Source organism: Anarhichas minor, unplaced genomic scaffold, assembly GCF_050575085.1.
Source record: "Anarhichas minor isolate MPS153535 unplaced genomic scaffold, ASM5057508v1 ptg000012l, whole genome shotgun sequence".
Taxonomy (NCBI): Eukaryota; Metazoa; Chordata; class Actinopteri; order Perciformes; family Anarhichadidae; genus Anarhichas; species Anarhichas minor.
The window spans coordinates 3,533,076-3,548,874 of NW_027466458.1; the positions used below are offsets into that span (position 1 = coordinate 3,533,076).

The 15,799-nt window shown below is 41.4% G+C and overlaps 1 protein-coding gene, 1 long non-coding RNA gene and 1 other non-coding gene across 5 annotated transcripts; all 3 read left to right on the top strand.

Annotated features, from left to right (window-relative positions):
• The first annotated feature begins 637 nt into the window (after positions 1-637).
• Positions 638-7,877, top strand: LOC142948328 (mitochondrial glycine transporter B-like). 3 transcript variants are annotated; one of them, XM_076090291.1, is made up of 9 exons: positions 638-1,249; positions 1,626-1,716; positions 2,498-2,578; positions 3,362-3,486; positions 4,005-4,089; positions 4,213-4,392; positions 4,938-5,106; positions 5,801-5,964; positions 6,093-7,877. In XM_076090291.1, the coding sequence occupies exons 2-9, from the start codon at positions 1,702-1,704 to the stop codon at positions 6,213-6,215; spliced, it is 942 nt and encodes a 313-aa protein (XP_075946406.1). In that variant the 5' UTR covers positions 638-1,249; positions 1,626-1,701; the 3' UTR covers positions 6,216-7,877. The 3 variants fall into 3 exon arrangements, with proteins under 3 accessions (XP_075946406.1, XP_075946407.1, XP_075946408.1); XM_076090292.1 differs by having other exon boundaries at positions 639-1,249; positions 2,501-2,578; XM_076090293.1 differs by lacking the exon at positions 2,498-2,578 and having other exon boundaries at positions 642-1,249.
• A 4,513-nt stretch (positions 7,878-12,390) lies between these two features.
• Positions 12,391-15,035, top strand: LOC142948330 (uncharacterized). Its single transcript, XR_012953498.1, has 5 exons — positions 12,391-12,504; positions 13,216-13,415; positions 13,785-13,870; positions 14,451-14,543; positions 14,877-15,035. It is a non-coding gene; the product is annotated as an uncharacterized LOC142948330 (long non-coding RNA).
• Positions 14,043-14,185, top strand: LOC142948772 (small nucleolar RNA SNORA62/SNORA6 family). The gene has a single exon (XR_012953573.1). It is a non-coding gene; the product is annotated as a small nucleolar RNA SNORA62/SNORA6 family (small nucleolar RNA).
• Positions 15,036-15,799: the final 764 nt, after the last annotated feature.

The following is a 15,799-nucleotide window of genomic DNA, read 5'->3' on the forward strand; positions in this document are numbered from 1 at the left end:
CTTTTTGTAGTAGTATTAAGGGAGGGAATGCTGGTTAGATTGTGATAGGATTTGTCTCAGCATAGGACCTCAGAAGAGTAAATCACAGTAGTTGGATATAATCTGCCAGTTGATTTATGCTCCTATATTGATGACTCCTTTTTTGAATTAACGATGTATAACTAAAACATGGGATACTAAACCACAATACGACGGTATGCACATATGTAGGCTGTAAATCACACAAACATCCTAAAATCCCACCGAGACCTTAAGTGTTTCAGACATATATCACTCATTACATTTCTGTATTCATACATAGTTGGTTATTTTATAATGTATTTATGTAACATTGAACACATTGGGACTCAATAATAGTCTGGCACATGTTTTTTAGGGAGGTTAAATTGTTGGATTGAAATTCAAATCATTAAATTTACACTGGATTATTACATTTTGCAGACGGAATTAGACTTTTAGTAGTTTAAAAGGTCTAATTCCGTTTAGTGGTTTAAATAAATAAAGGTAAATGGTTGCAGGATAATGTACAGTACAATACATACACTGTAATTGGTTGAAAAACACATTTGATACCATCGAGTTCTTTTCATATTAGGACTGACACACAACAGCGACACTCTAAGGCCACTGTTAGAGATGCATTGTACAGTACATACCGGCTTGTTTCATTTTTAAAGAAATTCTAACAAACAGCAGAATATGAACTCTACATTTTACATATATTAGTGCCTTACAATGCCGATCTCGCACACTAACCAATTTTTCATCACTGAACAAACCAACCAATGTCCTCTGTTAACTATTGTGGCTGAACTGAGTGACCTGAGAGATGTGTGTCGGCGCTGCGCTGGAGGTGAACTTAGCTAGTCAGACGCTAACGGTCGCAGCAAGTAGCGATAACGTCAGTCTCTGTTGTATGACATTTATTACTAAGGTTCGCATTTTCTATCTTAGAAAAACAGCTTTGGGGCCACGACCTACGGCACAGCGTTAAAGCTACATAGAGCCAGACTAAAGTTAAATAACTTGGCTAACGTCACTAGGGTGAGCTAACACTGACGCTAGCTAGCTGACGAGTTTTTGCCAGAAAGTTCTGTATTCAGCCTGGTAACAGTGTTTACAGCTAGTAGACTCTTGAGCAACTTTCACAGGGAAAGTTAAATCAAAAGTTGAATTGAATACTAAACATGGCGCTCCTGAAGCTGGCAGATGTGACCATCACCTCCATCAATCCTTGACACACAGTCAGGTAAGAAGAGCTAGCATGCTAGGTTAGCAACTAGCTAGCGTTAGTAGTGTATCTGGCTGAGTGAAGCTTCGGCGATGCTTAAATAAACTGGGTGTCATAGCTGCCAGGTTTTCACGGCGTTTGCCTTTAAAGTAGCCCACTGTGTTGTAACCAGTCGCTTGTCGCTCTGTCTGACTTGGATGTGTCCGTCTAGTCAATGTTAGCCTGTCAGGAGAGGCTGTTGTCGTAACAACGTTACTGTTTCCTTAGCATACCGGCACTCTGACTGCTAATTAGCTAAACTAGCTTCCTGCTAAGGCTTCATGGAGACTTTGCAAACGACCATATTGTTTTGAAATGTGACAAGCGGCTGTCATCTTATTTCCCCCTCTTCTAGTAACGTTGGCTGAAATTCACCAGCTTCAAAAACGGCAGCACCAGGAGGGAACCTGGACTCAGCATCCAGGTCAAAGATGGAGTTAGCAGCGGTGAGTGCACATGTTTGTTCTGGTCCTCACACAGTCAGTGTTCTCAGTCTGTCAGTCAAGAGGTGAACTAACGCATATTTCATCAGCATATATTTTCCTGTACGAATAAAGCAGCTGAAATATAACCAATTGAAATGATGTGTGTGTGTGTGAGAGTGAGCGAGCATAATTCGTGATCATTAAAATATGGCTGCTGCCTATCTTGAAATATTTTCTGAAAATAGGCCTGCCACAATAACACATTTTGGTGGTCAAAATATTGTCCCAGAGATAACTGCGGTAAATACTATTGTGTTTATTTTTGTCTTTTATTTTGTTTAGGAATTTTCTTTAGTGTAGCTTGAGAATGACCGGAAAAGGCCGCTTGTCACAGACTCGGGGTGCTGCCTCTGCCACTTATATGAAAATAATACAATAGCATAATAATGCAAGAATATCCTTTTTTCTCTTTCTCTAAAATCACACACACACACACACACACACACACACACACACACACACACAGCCACTTCATGACTCATACAGTTTGACAAAGATGCAATTTAGCAGTGAGCTTCGCAGGAGGGGGGGGCAATACAGATGTGTTGGTGTGTCTCTGAAAGATAAAGATAGAACTCCATAGGAAAACTCAGGCTGGGTTAAGCGTCTGCTTTGGGGGTGGGGGTAGGAAGAGAAGCAGGAGAAAAGCTATCGTGGGTCGGCAGTGGAGCGAGTGAGAGAGAGAGAAGGAAGGTTTGTGAGAGAGATGGACGTGTATATTATAATATGCTATTTGTAATAGCAGCATCACAGAGAGAAGGAGGTGAAAGAGGGCAACATGCAGGAAAAAGAGGATTCTCAGAGCAGAGCCGCGGGCAGGAAGGTAGGAGTGTGTGTGTGTGTAATGCGTGCATTAAAGTGGCACATGTGTGTAGACGCTACATATAGTATGTGATGAATGAAAGTGTGTATAGCAGACAGCTTATGTATGGTGCAGGCATTCTATGTTGTGCCTGCTGTAGTTATTATTGTTATGGCCTTATTAGAAACATTTTCTTTTCTTCGTTTGCATATTTTTTTTAACCTTCAAATCCTTCAAAATGTTGTGTTTATCTGTCTGTCTGTCCATGTTTGTGTCTCGTGTTTGTCCATGAGGCATGTAACCACAGAGGATGTGTGTGTGTGTGGACTGTCTGCACATCTCCACTGTGTGGAACCTGGCCCCTGCTCTGTGCTACAGGCATGTTTTTGTAATGGAAATGTCATACAAGCATATTTGTATTACATTTAAAGTCCATTACATGTATATGAGATCATCTTTATTTTGGATCACATTTCTGTTGTGTCAGGATTTCGTAATGCAGATATTTGTTTGGATAATATTGTTGCATTATTGGAGAGGTGACCAATGGCGAGAAAGATATTTCACATTATGCTCTTTACACTGTGACTAATCCTTTATGTTTCTCTTTGCCTCTTCCCTCCCACTCTGTCTGTCATCCTCCAACACCACCCTCTCATTTCTCTGTCCTCCTCTCTTTGCCATCCATCTGTCCATCCTCTCTTTCTCTCCATCCTTCCATCCTGTCTCTCCCCTCTATTGCCCCTCTCACTGTCTCTCTCTCTCTCTCTCTCTCTCTCTCTCTCTCTCTGTCGTCGTCCTCAGGCTCACCCAGCTCTCAAAGCCTTTATGTGTGGCTCTGTCAGCGGCACCTGCTCTACGCTGCTCTTCCAGCCTTTGGATCTGATCAAGACACGGCTGCAGACCCTGCAGAACAATGCCAAGCCGGGGTATGTGTGTGTGTGTGTGCGTGCGTGCCCATGTAACACACAGACGCACTTCATGTGCATGAACATGCAAACCCACCTACACTACACATTCTGCTGCATGCCGTCAGACGCGTGCACTTCAGCATGCCCCTGGTGTTCTCTTTCTTTTGCTCGACCTTTTTCCACAACATGCTCTCCGGATACAAAGCGACACATACGCAGCATGGCAGGACACGCTTTGCAAGCAGTGCTCGCCTGAATCTGCTGTTTTCACCCATATAGGGCAATTAGTCACACCAAGCACTGTGTAATTATACTGTCAGGCCGCTAGATTGCAATTAGCCCCACTGGTAACAGCAACCGGAAATGTTAACGGCTAAAAGTGGATTTTTTATTTCAAACAACGTTCCACAGGTTGAGGCCTTTAGTTAATTATTGTTTAACGGTCCAAACTATTTATCTTTGTCTGTTTTTGAGTGTCCATATGTTTGTTTTTTCTTTGAATGTGTCTGTAACCATTCCTAAATTTCCTCCTGCAGTGCACCAAAGCTGGGGATGTTTAGCGTTTTAATTAACGTTATCAGAACAGAGAGTTTCCTCAGTCTGTGGAAGGGGGTTTCACCAGTGAGTAACTGACCTTACATTTTATTTTCAACACTTCTACAAGAAGTCCTGCAGTTATACGTCCCCGTTGCTTGTATTGATCAATTGTGAAACATGTTTGACACTGCTGTTTCTCTCTGGCAGTCATTTGTGCGCTGCATCCCCGGCGTGGGCATCTACTTCAGCACCTTCTACTCCCTGAAGCAGCACTACTTCCTGGAGCGGGCCCCCAACGCTGGCGAGGCTGTTCTGCTCGGAGCGGGCGCCAGAGCTGTGGCTGGTGTCTGCATGCTGCCGTTCACTGTCATCAAGACGCGCTTTGAGGTGAGCGGCAGTTTCTTTTTTTGACACCGAGAGACCTCGGAGCCCTTCTGACCTGAGATGTGCTGCATGACTCGAGGACGTTAACACTTCTCCGATCATCTGCTCACAGTCTAGTTTTAATTGATGTTTTTTAATTTGTTAACTGGGCAGTTAGGATATTTGTGTGTTGTAATAGATTCATTTAAACAAGTTACTTTCTAAATCCCTTGTATATGCATGACACACACATATTCAACAAAGAGTGATAATGTCCCTTCACGACACGTCCACCTCCACCTTATGCATTAATCAGTTCTGCTTCGTTATAGCCCTCATTAGGTGATGTGAGACTGCACAGCTGAGCACAACAAATATGGTCTCCAGTGAATGTATCTGTATCTCTGAGTAAGAGACGTATCCAATAAATGATCATTACACCTAGCATGCATACATTTACAACCACAATCTTCAACTGGTACTCCACCGCGGCCGCCTGTAACATTGTCGGCAACATTTTTTAATATATGTGTTCCGTATTCATTCTCCATGTCCGTATGTGGTTTCAGAGTGGCTGTTACAACTATGTGAGTGTGGCAGGAGCTCTGAGGAGTGTGTATGAGACGGAGGGCTTCAGGGCTCTGTTCTCAGGGCTGACTGCCACGCTGCTCCGAGACGCTCCGTTCTCCGGCATCTACGTCATGTTCTACAGCCAGGCCAAGAAGGCGCTGCCTCAAGGTGAGAGCCACACTGCGTCAGCTCATCAAGATGTGAAGCGCTGTTTTCTCGATCTAGATCTGGTGAGCAGCGGGTCGTCTTAAGTGTTGTCCTTGTTCTACAGAACATTGGTGAAGTGTATTGTGAACGGGTTAGTGCTTTGGAATATATGTCTTAAAATTATTTTTTTCATACGGCAGCAAAAGTGGGTTTTTATACACCTGTTTTTTTGCGCATTTTCAATCAATTAATAAAAAATCTTAGTGGAAACACCAGAATAAATACAAATAAATAAAAAATTACAAAATGAAAGTTGAAAAACTGCAGAAAGTCTTTGCTGAGTTAGAAAGGTTGGTGTATCGATAGAAACTAAATATAATAAATGATAAACACATGTTTTCTCAAATACATGAAATAAATATTTCCATCATGTTTTCCACACAGTCTTCCGTTGTTTGAGGTTTGACTGCCGTCATTTAATAACCGTTTAATGTCACCCAACTGGACAAACGGTGTCGCCAGCGGTTTATCTCAATGTGCCCAATTGTTCTATGTTGAAACGTGCGTTAATACGCATTTTCTTTTGTCATTTTTTCTGGCCATTCTGTCAATATTTGCGTTTTTAATTTGGATAGAAACTTGTTTTAGAACAACAACTTGTCCAGAGCTCCGCTCTTTCTTGAAACATGCTCCTCTACTTTCTCTCATCTCTCAGAGGTGACGTCGTCGCCCTATGCCCCGCTGGTGAACTTCGGCTGTGGGATGGCAGCAGGCGTCATGGCGTCGCTGGCCACACAGCCAGCAGACGTGGTGAAGACCCACATTCAAATCAGCCCGTCCCACTGGAGCACGACGGATGCTATCGGCTACATCTACAGGGTGTGTGTGCTCATTTAATCCCAGCTGTCCGTTTTCATCGCATCGCACATTGTTGTTGGCAAGAAGGGTGCAGCTTGGCGACTACATAAGTATCGTACTGATCTTTCCTGGTCTGTCCTCTCCCTCAGGAGCACGGCATGGCCGGGTTTTTTCGTGGGGCTGTCCCCAGGTCTCTGCGTCGAACCCTGATGGCGGCTATGGCTTGGACTGTCTACGAACAGCTGATGGCCCGAATGGGCCTCAAATCCTGAAGAGCATCATTGACGAGTCACAATAAAACAGGATGAAGAATGAGGGATAATGATATACATTATGTTCTCACTGAAAGCCCCACGAAGGAAGAAACGGGATCCGTGGAGCTCGTAGAGACGGTGAACCAGCACGACCAAGTTTTTGAGAATAACAACTGTGTGTGTGTGTGTGTGTGTGTGTGTGTGAGTGTGAGAGAGTGTTGTTATTTAAATGTTTGTGAAAATGTGCCTGTCTGTACGTTTGAGATTGTGATGTTGCACCTGACACACTCTTAATGTCAATCTTGGGCTGAAGTGACACTCCCCGCTGTGAAGTGAACTTATTCCTCCTCTCACTGTTTATGTTTGGACACCCTGAGGTCTGGCTGCCACTAAAAAGAAAGAAACTCTGTGACTGTGCTGTGACAAGGTATTTTAAAATGCTGTCGAGACAACTGGGACTCTCAGAAAGCTGGCTGGTGTGCTGGTACATCTGCCGAGGTAACCAAAAACCAAAGCACCACAGAGAGAAGAGCTCTGGCTTCTGCCATATTTTCTAAACTTGCATAAGATTGAGCAATGTTTCTTGAAAATCCCGATAACACCTTTTGTTGCCATACCGCTCACAACTATGCTACTTAAGTTTGTACGCCACTGTGATGCATTTTGTGGCTCAGCATAGTGAACCCAGATGTGAGTTTTAAAGAAGTAATGATAGTCCGTCACATCTGGGCTTAAGAAAAGTAGCAGACAAAAATTCAGACTTGTGATTTGTACGAGTTGTGTACTTGAAATACTTTTCTTTGGATAAAAACAGCAACATTTGCACTTTGCACTTTTCCCGACACATTAAGTTAATATTTGAATGACAGGTTGAAATTGCAAACTTGACTTCAGATTTAGTTTAGGAGTCAGTCACTTCCTGTGAGCATATTTCCAGAACATTGGGAGTGAAGCATTGCTTAATCATTGTGCTACTGTGTTTATAAGAGTTATTCAGAATCCTTACCGGTGCTGGAGAGGTGTGATAGATAGATAGATAGATAGATAGATAGATACTTTATTAATCCCGCAAGGGGAAGTTTGTTCGCTACAGCATTATGATACAGCGGATGCAGGTGTGGGCGTTGTCCGGCGTCTTCTTGGCTTTGTAAATATTGGACTAGATACAGAATTATTGGTTGAAACAAACGAAGGCCCAATTTTTATGTTCATTGTACAGTCTCCCTTCGCTATAAATATTTATTATTGTTGATGTAAAAAAGAGGTGATATATTGAAAATGATTATTATATTTCCATAGTGTTTATGGAAATAATGCCAAATGGAAGATCTCGTTAGTGGAGATTGAAAGACTTCATTGTCTGAACAAAATGGATCATTACACACTCGCATTTGAAGATTTTTGGAAGTCTCGATAAGATGACAGAAAGGTCACTAAGATAATTTGAATGACGAGTAGGTTTCAGTGTTAGCTGTGTAACTACATGTGCCGTAATTTACACATGGAAGTTTTGCCTCTTTGATTTATCTTCATCATAACACCACCCCTGTAGTCTTCGTTGATCCTCTGTTGTGACTGTTTTGTTATTGTAGATATTTGGTCTATGCATGTGTTTGCTCAGACAGACGTCGTGCCTGGCTGGTTTTTAATGTCAATAAACTTTCCTCTTTTTAAAAAATATTTTTGAATGTTTTTATTGTGTTTTTTCCGTTCCAGATAGCAACTGTTACATCAACCATACCGACCACCTTTTAATAGACATTTTCACAACTATTTAACATTTCACAAACTATTTAACATTTCACGAAATATTTAAATGTTGTTAAAAAAAGCTTGTCATTGACAGGTTTGTGGCTCTTAACAAACCTGTGCTATTTAGTTTCTAAATTGACTTGAAAGACAGAAGCAACATAACTTAGCTAAAATCAAACACTAACTTGTCCTTGTCATAATAGTACAAATGGCAATAATAGTAGGACATATTTGTACAAAGCAGAATTTTAAAGACATTTTAAAGTATATCGTAAAAAGTTGTAAATCACATGTTACCTCCAGTGAGACGTTTAAAACTTGTGTAACATGAATGACATTTAATAGCAGATGAAGTTGAGTTCGTCCTGGCAGTCCCAGTTCTCCCACAGCCCCGCTTTGGTTAAAGCTCCACAGCGGTTCCGTATTGGACACTGGTGGTCCTGAACCCCTCCCTTGGGCCAGGCCTCATACTCCAGAGGGTCACCGTTCACCCACAGCCAGCGGTCCGCCAGGTAACGCAGGCCGATCCACACCCGCTCAGTGATGCCCTTGGGCTTGATCTCCCTCAGGGCCAGAAGCTGCTCGGCCTCAGAGGCCAGACTTGTGAGTGCAGTGTGTTCCTCTCTGCAGTACGACATCGCCTGCTCCCAGGTCTTCTCATACTCCACCACAATCAGGTTGAAGCAGAAAAAGGGCAGTTCATGAACATGATTGATGTTGTGCCATCCAATCCAATTACACCCTTGCCAACAAACAGAAGCAACCCATTGATCCCAAAGGTTGTCTGGTTCGCCCTGAGCCCACGGGACGATTGATGCGTCTCCTCCTCCTGACCACTTCCACTGTGTTTCACTTCTGTAGAGACCGATCCAGAACCTCTCGCTAATTTTCCCGATTGCTGCATTTTTCAGTCCCTCTTCAACCCACGGTGTAGTGATGGGGGACAGATCCATGTAATTATCTCTGCAGTACTGTTGAGCATCCTTCCATGTGTGCTTATGTTGCACATATTTATGCTTCCCATACTGCGCAGACACACTCGCAATAAAGAGCATTTTCAAAACCACGATCTCCATGGTGGTGAAGTTTTCAGGTAATAGAGATGAGTGCGAAGCCTGTGTTTAAGGTTTCTGTTGCCTCTCCATATAAGTCGATAAATGTCCCCGCCTGTGACTAAACGTCATTGTTTGCATACGTAAATTATACAAAATTCAATCTTGATATCCGGGATGTTCTGGTAGCAGACCATGTGTTTTAACACCCCTCTCTCCCCATGTTTCCTGTCCGTCTCGACTGAATGAAATACCCCAGAAAAAGGGTTTACAATGTGACACGATTGCCCAGTTTGATATGCACGGAAAATGCAGTTTTCTTTCTGAAGAGGGCCACTCCACAGGATAATCGGCAGAGGCCGTGCAATGGCATTATTTAGCCATGCTTGACTGTCTGAAGTAAAATAAACCAGGACACTGATTTGCAATTGAGCAACTGAAGTCAGTGAAGCCTCCTCACATTTCCCTGTAGAGTTTTGCTTAGGAAATTTATTTCCATTTGACCTTGAGAGACAAGTGGTGGAATCAAGTCCTGTTTGAAGTCACGATGTCCTGCCTGCCATTTGACTTTAATAATAACCCAACTGGACAAACAGCGTCACCAGCTGTTTATCTCAATGTGCCCAATTGTTCGTGGATAGAAAGCGTGTTAACACACTTTTTCTGGACATTCTGTAAATATGTATTATATTTCTCTCATCTCTCAGAGGTGACGTAGTCACCCTATGCCCCGCTGGTGAACTTCAGCTGTGGGATGGTGGCAGGCGTCATGGCGTCGCTGGCCACAGCCAGCAGACGTGGTGAAGTTTGTGATGTTACACGTGACCTGACACACTGTTGTCAATCTTGGGTTGAAGTGACACTCCCCGCTGTGAAGTGAACTTATTCCTCCTCTCACTGTTTATGTTTGGACACCCTGAGGTCTGGCTGCCACTAGAAAGAAAGAGGCTCTGTGACTGTGCTGTGACAAGGTATTTTAAAATGCTGTCGAGACAACTGGGACTCTCAGAAAGCTGGCTGGTGTGCTGGTACATCTGCCGAGGTAACCAAAAACCAAAGCACCGCAGAGAGAAGAGCTCTGGCTTCTGCCATATTTTCTAAAGTTGCATAAGATTGAGCAATGTTTCTTACTTGCCAATTAACAAGCAGACTTGGATATTTAATTTGACTCATTACATTACATTACAGTCATTTAGCAGATGCTTTTATCCAAAGCGACTTACAATAAGTGTATTCAACATCGGTTTTCGAGAGAACAACTAGTCACCAGAAGTCAGTAAATGCTAAGTAAGTAAATACTAAGACTCAGACAATCACACGCGCTCACACAGCTGCATTATGGGAAGAAAATCACGATAACACCTTTTGTTGCCATACTGCTCACAAGCAGGACACTGATTTGCAATTGAACAACTGAAGTCAGTGAAGCCTCCTCACATTTCCCTGTTGAGTTTTGCTTTGGAAATTTATTTCCATTTGACCTTGAGAGACAAGTGGTGGAATCAAGTCCTGTTTGAAGTCACGATGTCCTGCCTGCCATTTGACTTTAAACAACATAGCATGGCATCGTCATCTGTGACCCATCAGATTCTGTGATGTAAGGATCAATTTTAGATAAAAAAGCCTGATGGGTTGAAATAACGTTGACAGATGAGCTGTAAGGACCTTGGGCCTGATGGAAGAGGAAAAGTCAAATCAACAACGTCATTGGTTTCATCCTCTGGGGACCACGATTGTCACAATAGGCAAGCCATTCAAAAGTTGTTGCGATGTTTCAGTGGTGGACTGAGCAACTTTACCATCCCTAGAGCATGGTTAAAAACTGAGTCAAAGGTCTGATGCACTAAACTGTGGTCCACAGATGAAAGATAAATATATATATTATATGTATATAAATATACATATAATGATATGTTTTATAGTTTCCAAAATCTTCAGAACAAGAGTGACAGCTGCGGAGCTTCACGTCCTGTCCCCTGATGAACCCTGAGTCACTTCAGGAGATCCGAGTGTTTCTGCCGATTGGCAGAACATGGAACCTGATGTCATGTTATTGGCAATGATTGACATAAGGCGGTATATTTTCCTATAAAACCAGTGTCTATGTGTCAATTTGTGTAAACACAAGTTATAACACACCTGGTAACCATAATTTTGTTGTAGATTATTTAACTGAAAAGAAAATCTAACGTAATTGTCATAAACTAAAATAGCTTAGCAAAAACAACAAAAAAATCTACAAATACTTTAAAAGTAGAACGTCATAATTTGTATGCAATGTAGAAATTGACAAAAAAAAATTGAAATTTGATTGGACAGACAGGTGTAATCTTTCCACATTCTTCCCTGCAAAATTCAGTGATAACACATTTTCATTTCCAAAAATTTGAACCTGTGGCCATATTAACGCCCATTTCAGGAAACCCTGCATACTTATGTCTGAGTATCATTTATTATAGCCCCTTTTGGTAACCTTGCACTGGTTACCAATTCCCTTTAGAATCCATTTTAAAATTGTACTCATTACTTACAAGGCTTTGCATGGCCAGGCGCCAGAATACATCAGTGCACTTTTAACTCATATTGTCCAAAAAGGCCTCTCAGATTCGCTGGGTTAAGTCTGCTAGGTGTTCCAGAGTTCAGGTTAAGGTCTGCTGATCGAGTGTTTGCTGTACTGGCACCTCATTTCTGGAACAATCTTCCAGTTAGTATCCGGTATGCTGAAAATGTTTTCGCTTTTAAATCCTGTCTTAAGACACTTTTTTACCGACTTGCCTTTTCGCCTGACAATTGATTTTATTTATTTATTTATTCATTTATTTTTAATAAGTGTCAATTAGAACCATTATTAGAATAGCATGTTGAACGTGGAAGTTAATCATTGAAGATATATATGTATGATTATTTAATCTTGGAGATCTCCAAAACAACTGTGCAAACATGTCTGCCAAAGAAGATCTTGAGATACAATTGAAAGCTCTCGGAAAGGCTAGTTAGTTGACTTTGCAGCAAGATTTTTGTTCCTCAAATTAGTGTTACGGTTGTGTCAAAATGTAGGTATGATCTTATCAAGAGGATGATAAGACCTTTTAATGACACTTTTAGTCTATTCACTTTGAATTCGTGTGCTTTTATTTTGACAGAGAAAATTTCACCAGCCTTTTGGGCGTATTAGTAGCTATACTGTCTATTACAACATTATATATATATGTATGTATGTCTAATCGTTCATATATTGTTATATTGTGCTTTCTCTGAGAGACCTCTGGTCACTACAGGGCATAGATGTATTATAAGAACAGTCTTTTTTTTTCTTCAGACGCTCAGGCTTTCTGATGGTCGACTCTACTGGTACCTGGCAGGCATTACTGAGGGCATGAATTAACAAGCGCTCATGCGGAAGTAGATCTCACTATAAATACGACGGCACTTCCGTTCTCCGTCCCTTTGGACTGCGACATCGTGATCTCCATACGTTGATCTCCATACAGCGTGTTCACGTGGTGAGAAATACATCGGTTACTGCACCGTTTCTTTATTACATTCACTTACACTTACATGTTAGTAAAGCCGTCACTATGCTGCAGCTACGATGTAACGTTCACGGACACAATATGAACAATATGAAGTTGCTGTAGTCCAACTTCGGTCATGCTCCTTGCTACTGTGCCTGTACACGGACACAGTGATTAACATAGGGCTATGCACCGTACTGAAATTAAAGAATTAAAACATGTATTTTCGTAAATCTCTTTCGTTTGGCATTTGTTTAAATAAAAAAATGGTCGTAAGTTGTTCTTGGTAAATACCTATATTTACGTTTTTAAATAATGGCTCTTAATATTCCATTAAAAATAAGTGACATAAATAAAATCTTAGCTTTCTGTGTCTCCATATAGAATACATGTTAACCTATTGGAAGATTTGCACAACAAATATATCTCGAATATCTCGGTCTTTTTTTAAGCCTTGTATTTTTAAAGGTTTGAGAGGAGACCCTGTTCACTATTCTGTGCTGCCATTTCTGCCACGTGTCTATTATAATAAGAGTGACTGACATTTATTTATTCAACCAAAGGCCCTGGAGCGTCTGCTCTATAGTTCACCATTGATCACATTAGGATCTTGCCATCAAGAATGTTTGTACTCTTGTAGTCTTTTTGTTGCAAAGTGTAATGTGTTTTTTATTTATTTTTTGTCTTCTCCTCTTCCAGCTCTCCCACTAAACTCAGTGGACACGATGTCTGGTTGTGCTGCAGCTGGAGGATGTGCTGAGGGTCCTTGCAGCTGGGACCCACCAGCAAGGACCCAACCTGGACTTCAAGATGTGTCCACTAGAGGAAGAATGACATGACTCTTTTCTTCACTAATTCCTGCAGACATGGAAAGCAAAATCCAAAAGTCAGTTTGTGTTGTAAGTACAGTTTTTAGAATGCATACTCTTGTGGATTTGGGGGAAGTTTGAATGCATCGGTCTTTCTGACTGTCCAGACTAAAATCTATTTGTTGGCAGTAATAAGTTGTTATACTAAAAGAAAACTGTTTACAACCTTGCAATTTAATCTGACCGCTCACTGTTAAAAGTTAAACTTGGTGTTAAACAGATTTTTTTTTTTTTTCATTCTTTTAATTGTCTTATGTCCTGCTGCACTTGGACACTGTTCAATGTATCAGAAAAGGTTTGACTTTGGGACAGTCAAATCACAGGACCTTGGTCGAACTGGATTTATGCAGACGTTTGTGTGGCAAGTAATTTACCTTCCTCGTGTCGTTCCCTCTCCAGGTTTGTACAATAACGTGACGAAGACCTGGTGACAGGCAGGGCCATTGTTGCCGGTGAGAATCCCGGGATCTCCTCCAGGAATACAGGTCTGTTTATGGAAAAAGCTACGTTAAATTGTATATTTTTAAAGTAGTTATACATGAAATATCTCATCAGTTTGGTCTTGAAGAGATGTTCTGTTAAAGCAAGACCATGTCACTTTAAAATAAGAAAAGAGATAACACATTATTTATCTTTTAACTTAATTGCACTAAACATGCAGCACACCATTAAAGCCTGGCACTGATCTTGTCTGTGTTTAGGTGTCGGAAGTGTGCCAGAGTGATATGGCCGGGTTTTCGCTAACACCATTAGGACTGCTGTCCCATGACTGGAGTTTGATAGTGACCTGAGCCACATTTTAACATTAAATACTGAAGTGCTTTATTTCCCTCTCATAGGAGACTAACTGGGTACTTGTCGCAGGCCCAGCTGCACTAAATGTTGTAACCTTTGCAATACGTTGCCTTGTTTCTTCAAAGCAAATGGCAGCATGTTTTCTGTTGGGTCTGGTTCAGCTCCTGTTTGCTTTTTTACTGTCCCATGACTCCTTATTTGACATTGTGATGGAAAGTAAAAATGTTTTGTGGAAGAAGAAAAATAAAACACCAACTTGTCTGTGACTAGGGTCACCACTCTGTGGAGGATGAGGGGCGCCATCTCCAGGTAGCTCCCCCGAGAAATCATGCCGGATCTCTACTTCTACGGAAACCAGAGGAGGTGAGCGGTGCAAAACTACATGGCAATGCAGATGTTTGACACTCCCATTAAAGGCTGCTGTATAGTTTTTGATCGAGGAGTGAGGTTTATAGACCAATAAAGCTATTTTGTCGGGCAGAGAATCAAACCCAATTGTCAAAATAGTTCCTGCCTTAGAATGAGAATGAAGAGTTGTTGGTAGCTTAAAAGGCTTTCAAGTTGTAAGAACCTACAATCTTGTATACTAAATTATATCTGCTTGACTTTTGGAAGCTGTCAGAGGATAAACGTAAACATTTAAACAGAAAGCATATTAATGAAATGTTTCTCACGGTTTCCCTTTGTTCTCTACAGTGTACTGGAGTCCAGAATGCTCCTGAAGGCTGGTCTGCAGCTCCCACTGCTCAGACCTCAGACTGTGAGGGTGCTATTGCTCCGACTGGTCCTATCAAAACACTAGAGGAATGCACTATGAGCTGAGAAATCAATAAAGTTGGCTGGTTATTCATAAAACTGTCTCGTTTCATTCGTCTGCATAAAGTATGCACATATGCATCATGTGAAATGTTTATTTAATGTTTATATTTATAGGTATACGTGCATAGCAATACTACAGCTTTAATGGTGTGCTACATCTGTCCTCATCACTGGAAAACAAATGCAATACAAGCTGCAAACTGATGCTGTACAAATATAATAACACGACTTCATGAAAAGGACATGATTTGTCAAAACTACACCAGAATGTATAATTTAAAATCATCTGACGCATGATCTATGTTGAGTAAGTATTGCAATTGCTGCAAGTGTTGTGCAGATTGAGATTCATCCTTGTCTTGAGCAGCTAATTAGGAGTGTGAACTTTTTGTTGAGTCATGTGAGGTAAACGGTAATTAACAACACATTATTTGAGTCTATTACAGCTAATCAACAGTATATGAATTACCAGTATCTCCGTGCGTACTTCAGACTATGTACCTCTAAACCTCGTCAATCCTTGGTTTAGAAGGCTAGTGCCTTATCCATTAGGCCACTGGGGCAGCTGTGACCACCAATACGCATCCGTTTTATTGGTGTACTTTATGGCTGTGCCATGCAAGAAAACATACATTTGCATATACAGTATATTGCCGCATCCATTTCTCTCCGTTCCGTTGCTAAGCAACAAAGAGCAAACCACTGAATCAAGTTGAACACAGGAGTTGAGCTGTTTCCTGTTGAGTCCCAATGTCTGACTTCACAATAAAAGTCATTCGAGAGATTTATTCTAAAATGGC

Excerpts from the sequence above, each read along its gene's own strand:
- LOC142948328 (XM_076090291.1), top strand. Across the intron at positions 5,107-5,800 it reads CAAGAAGGCGCTGCCTCAAG|AGGTGACGTCGTCGCCCTAT; the intron begins GTGAGAGCCACA and ends CTCATCTCTCAG. Across the intron at positions 5,965-6,092 it reads CTATCGGCTACATCTACAGG|GAGCACGGCATGGCCGGGTT; the intron begins GTGTGTGTGCTC and ends CCTCTCCCTCAG.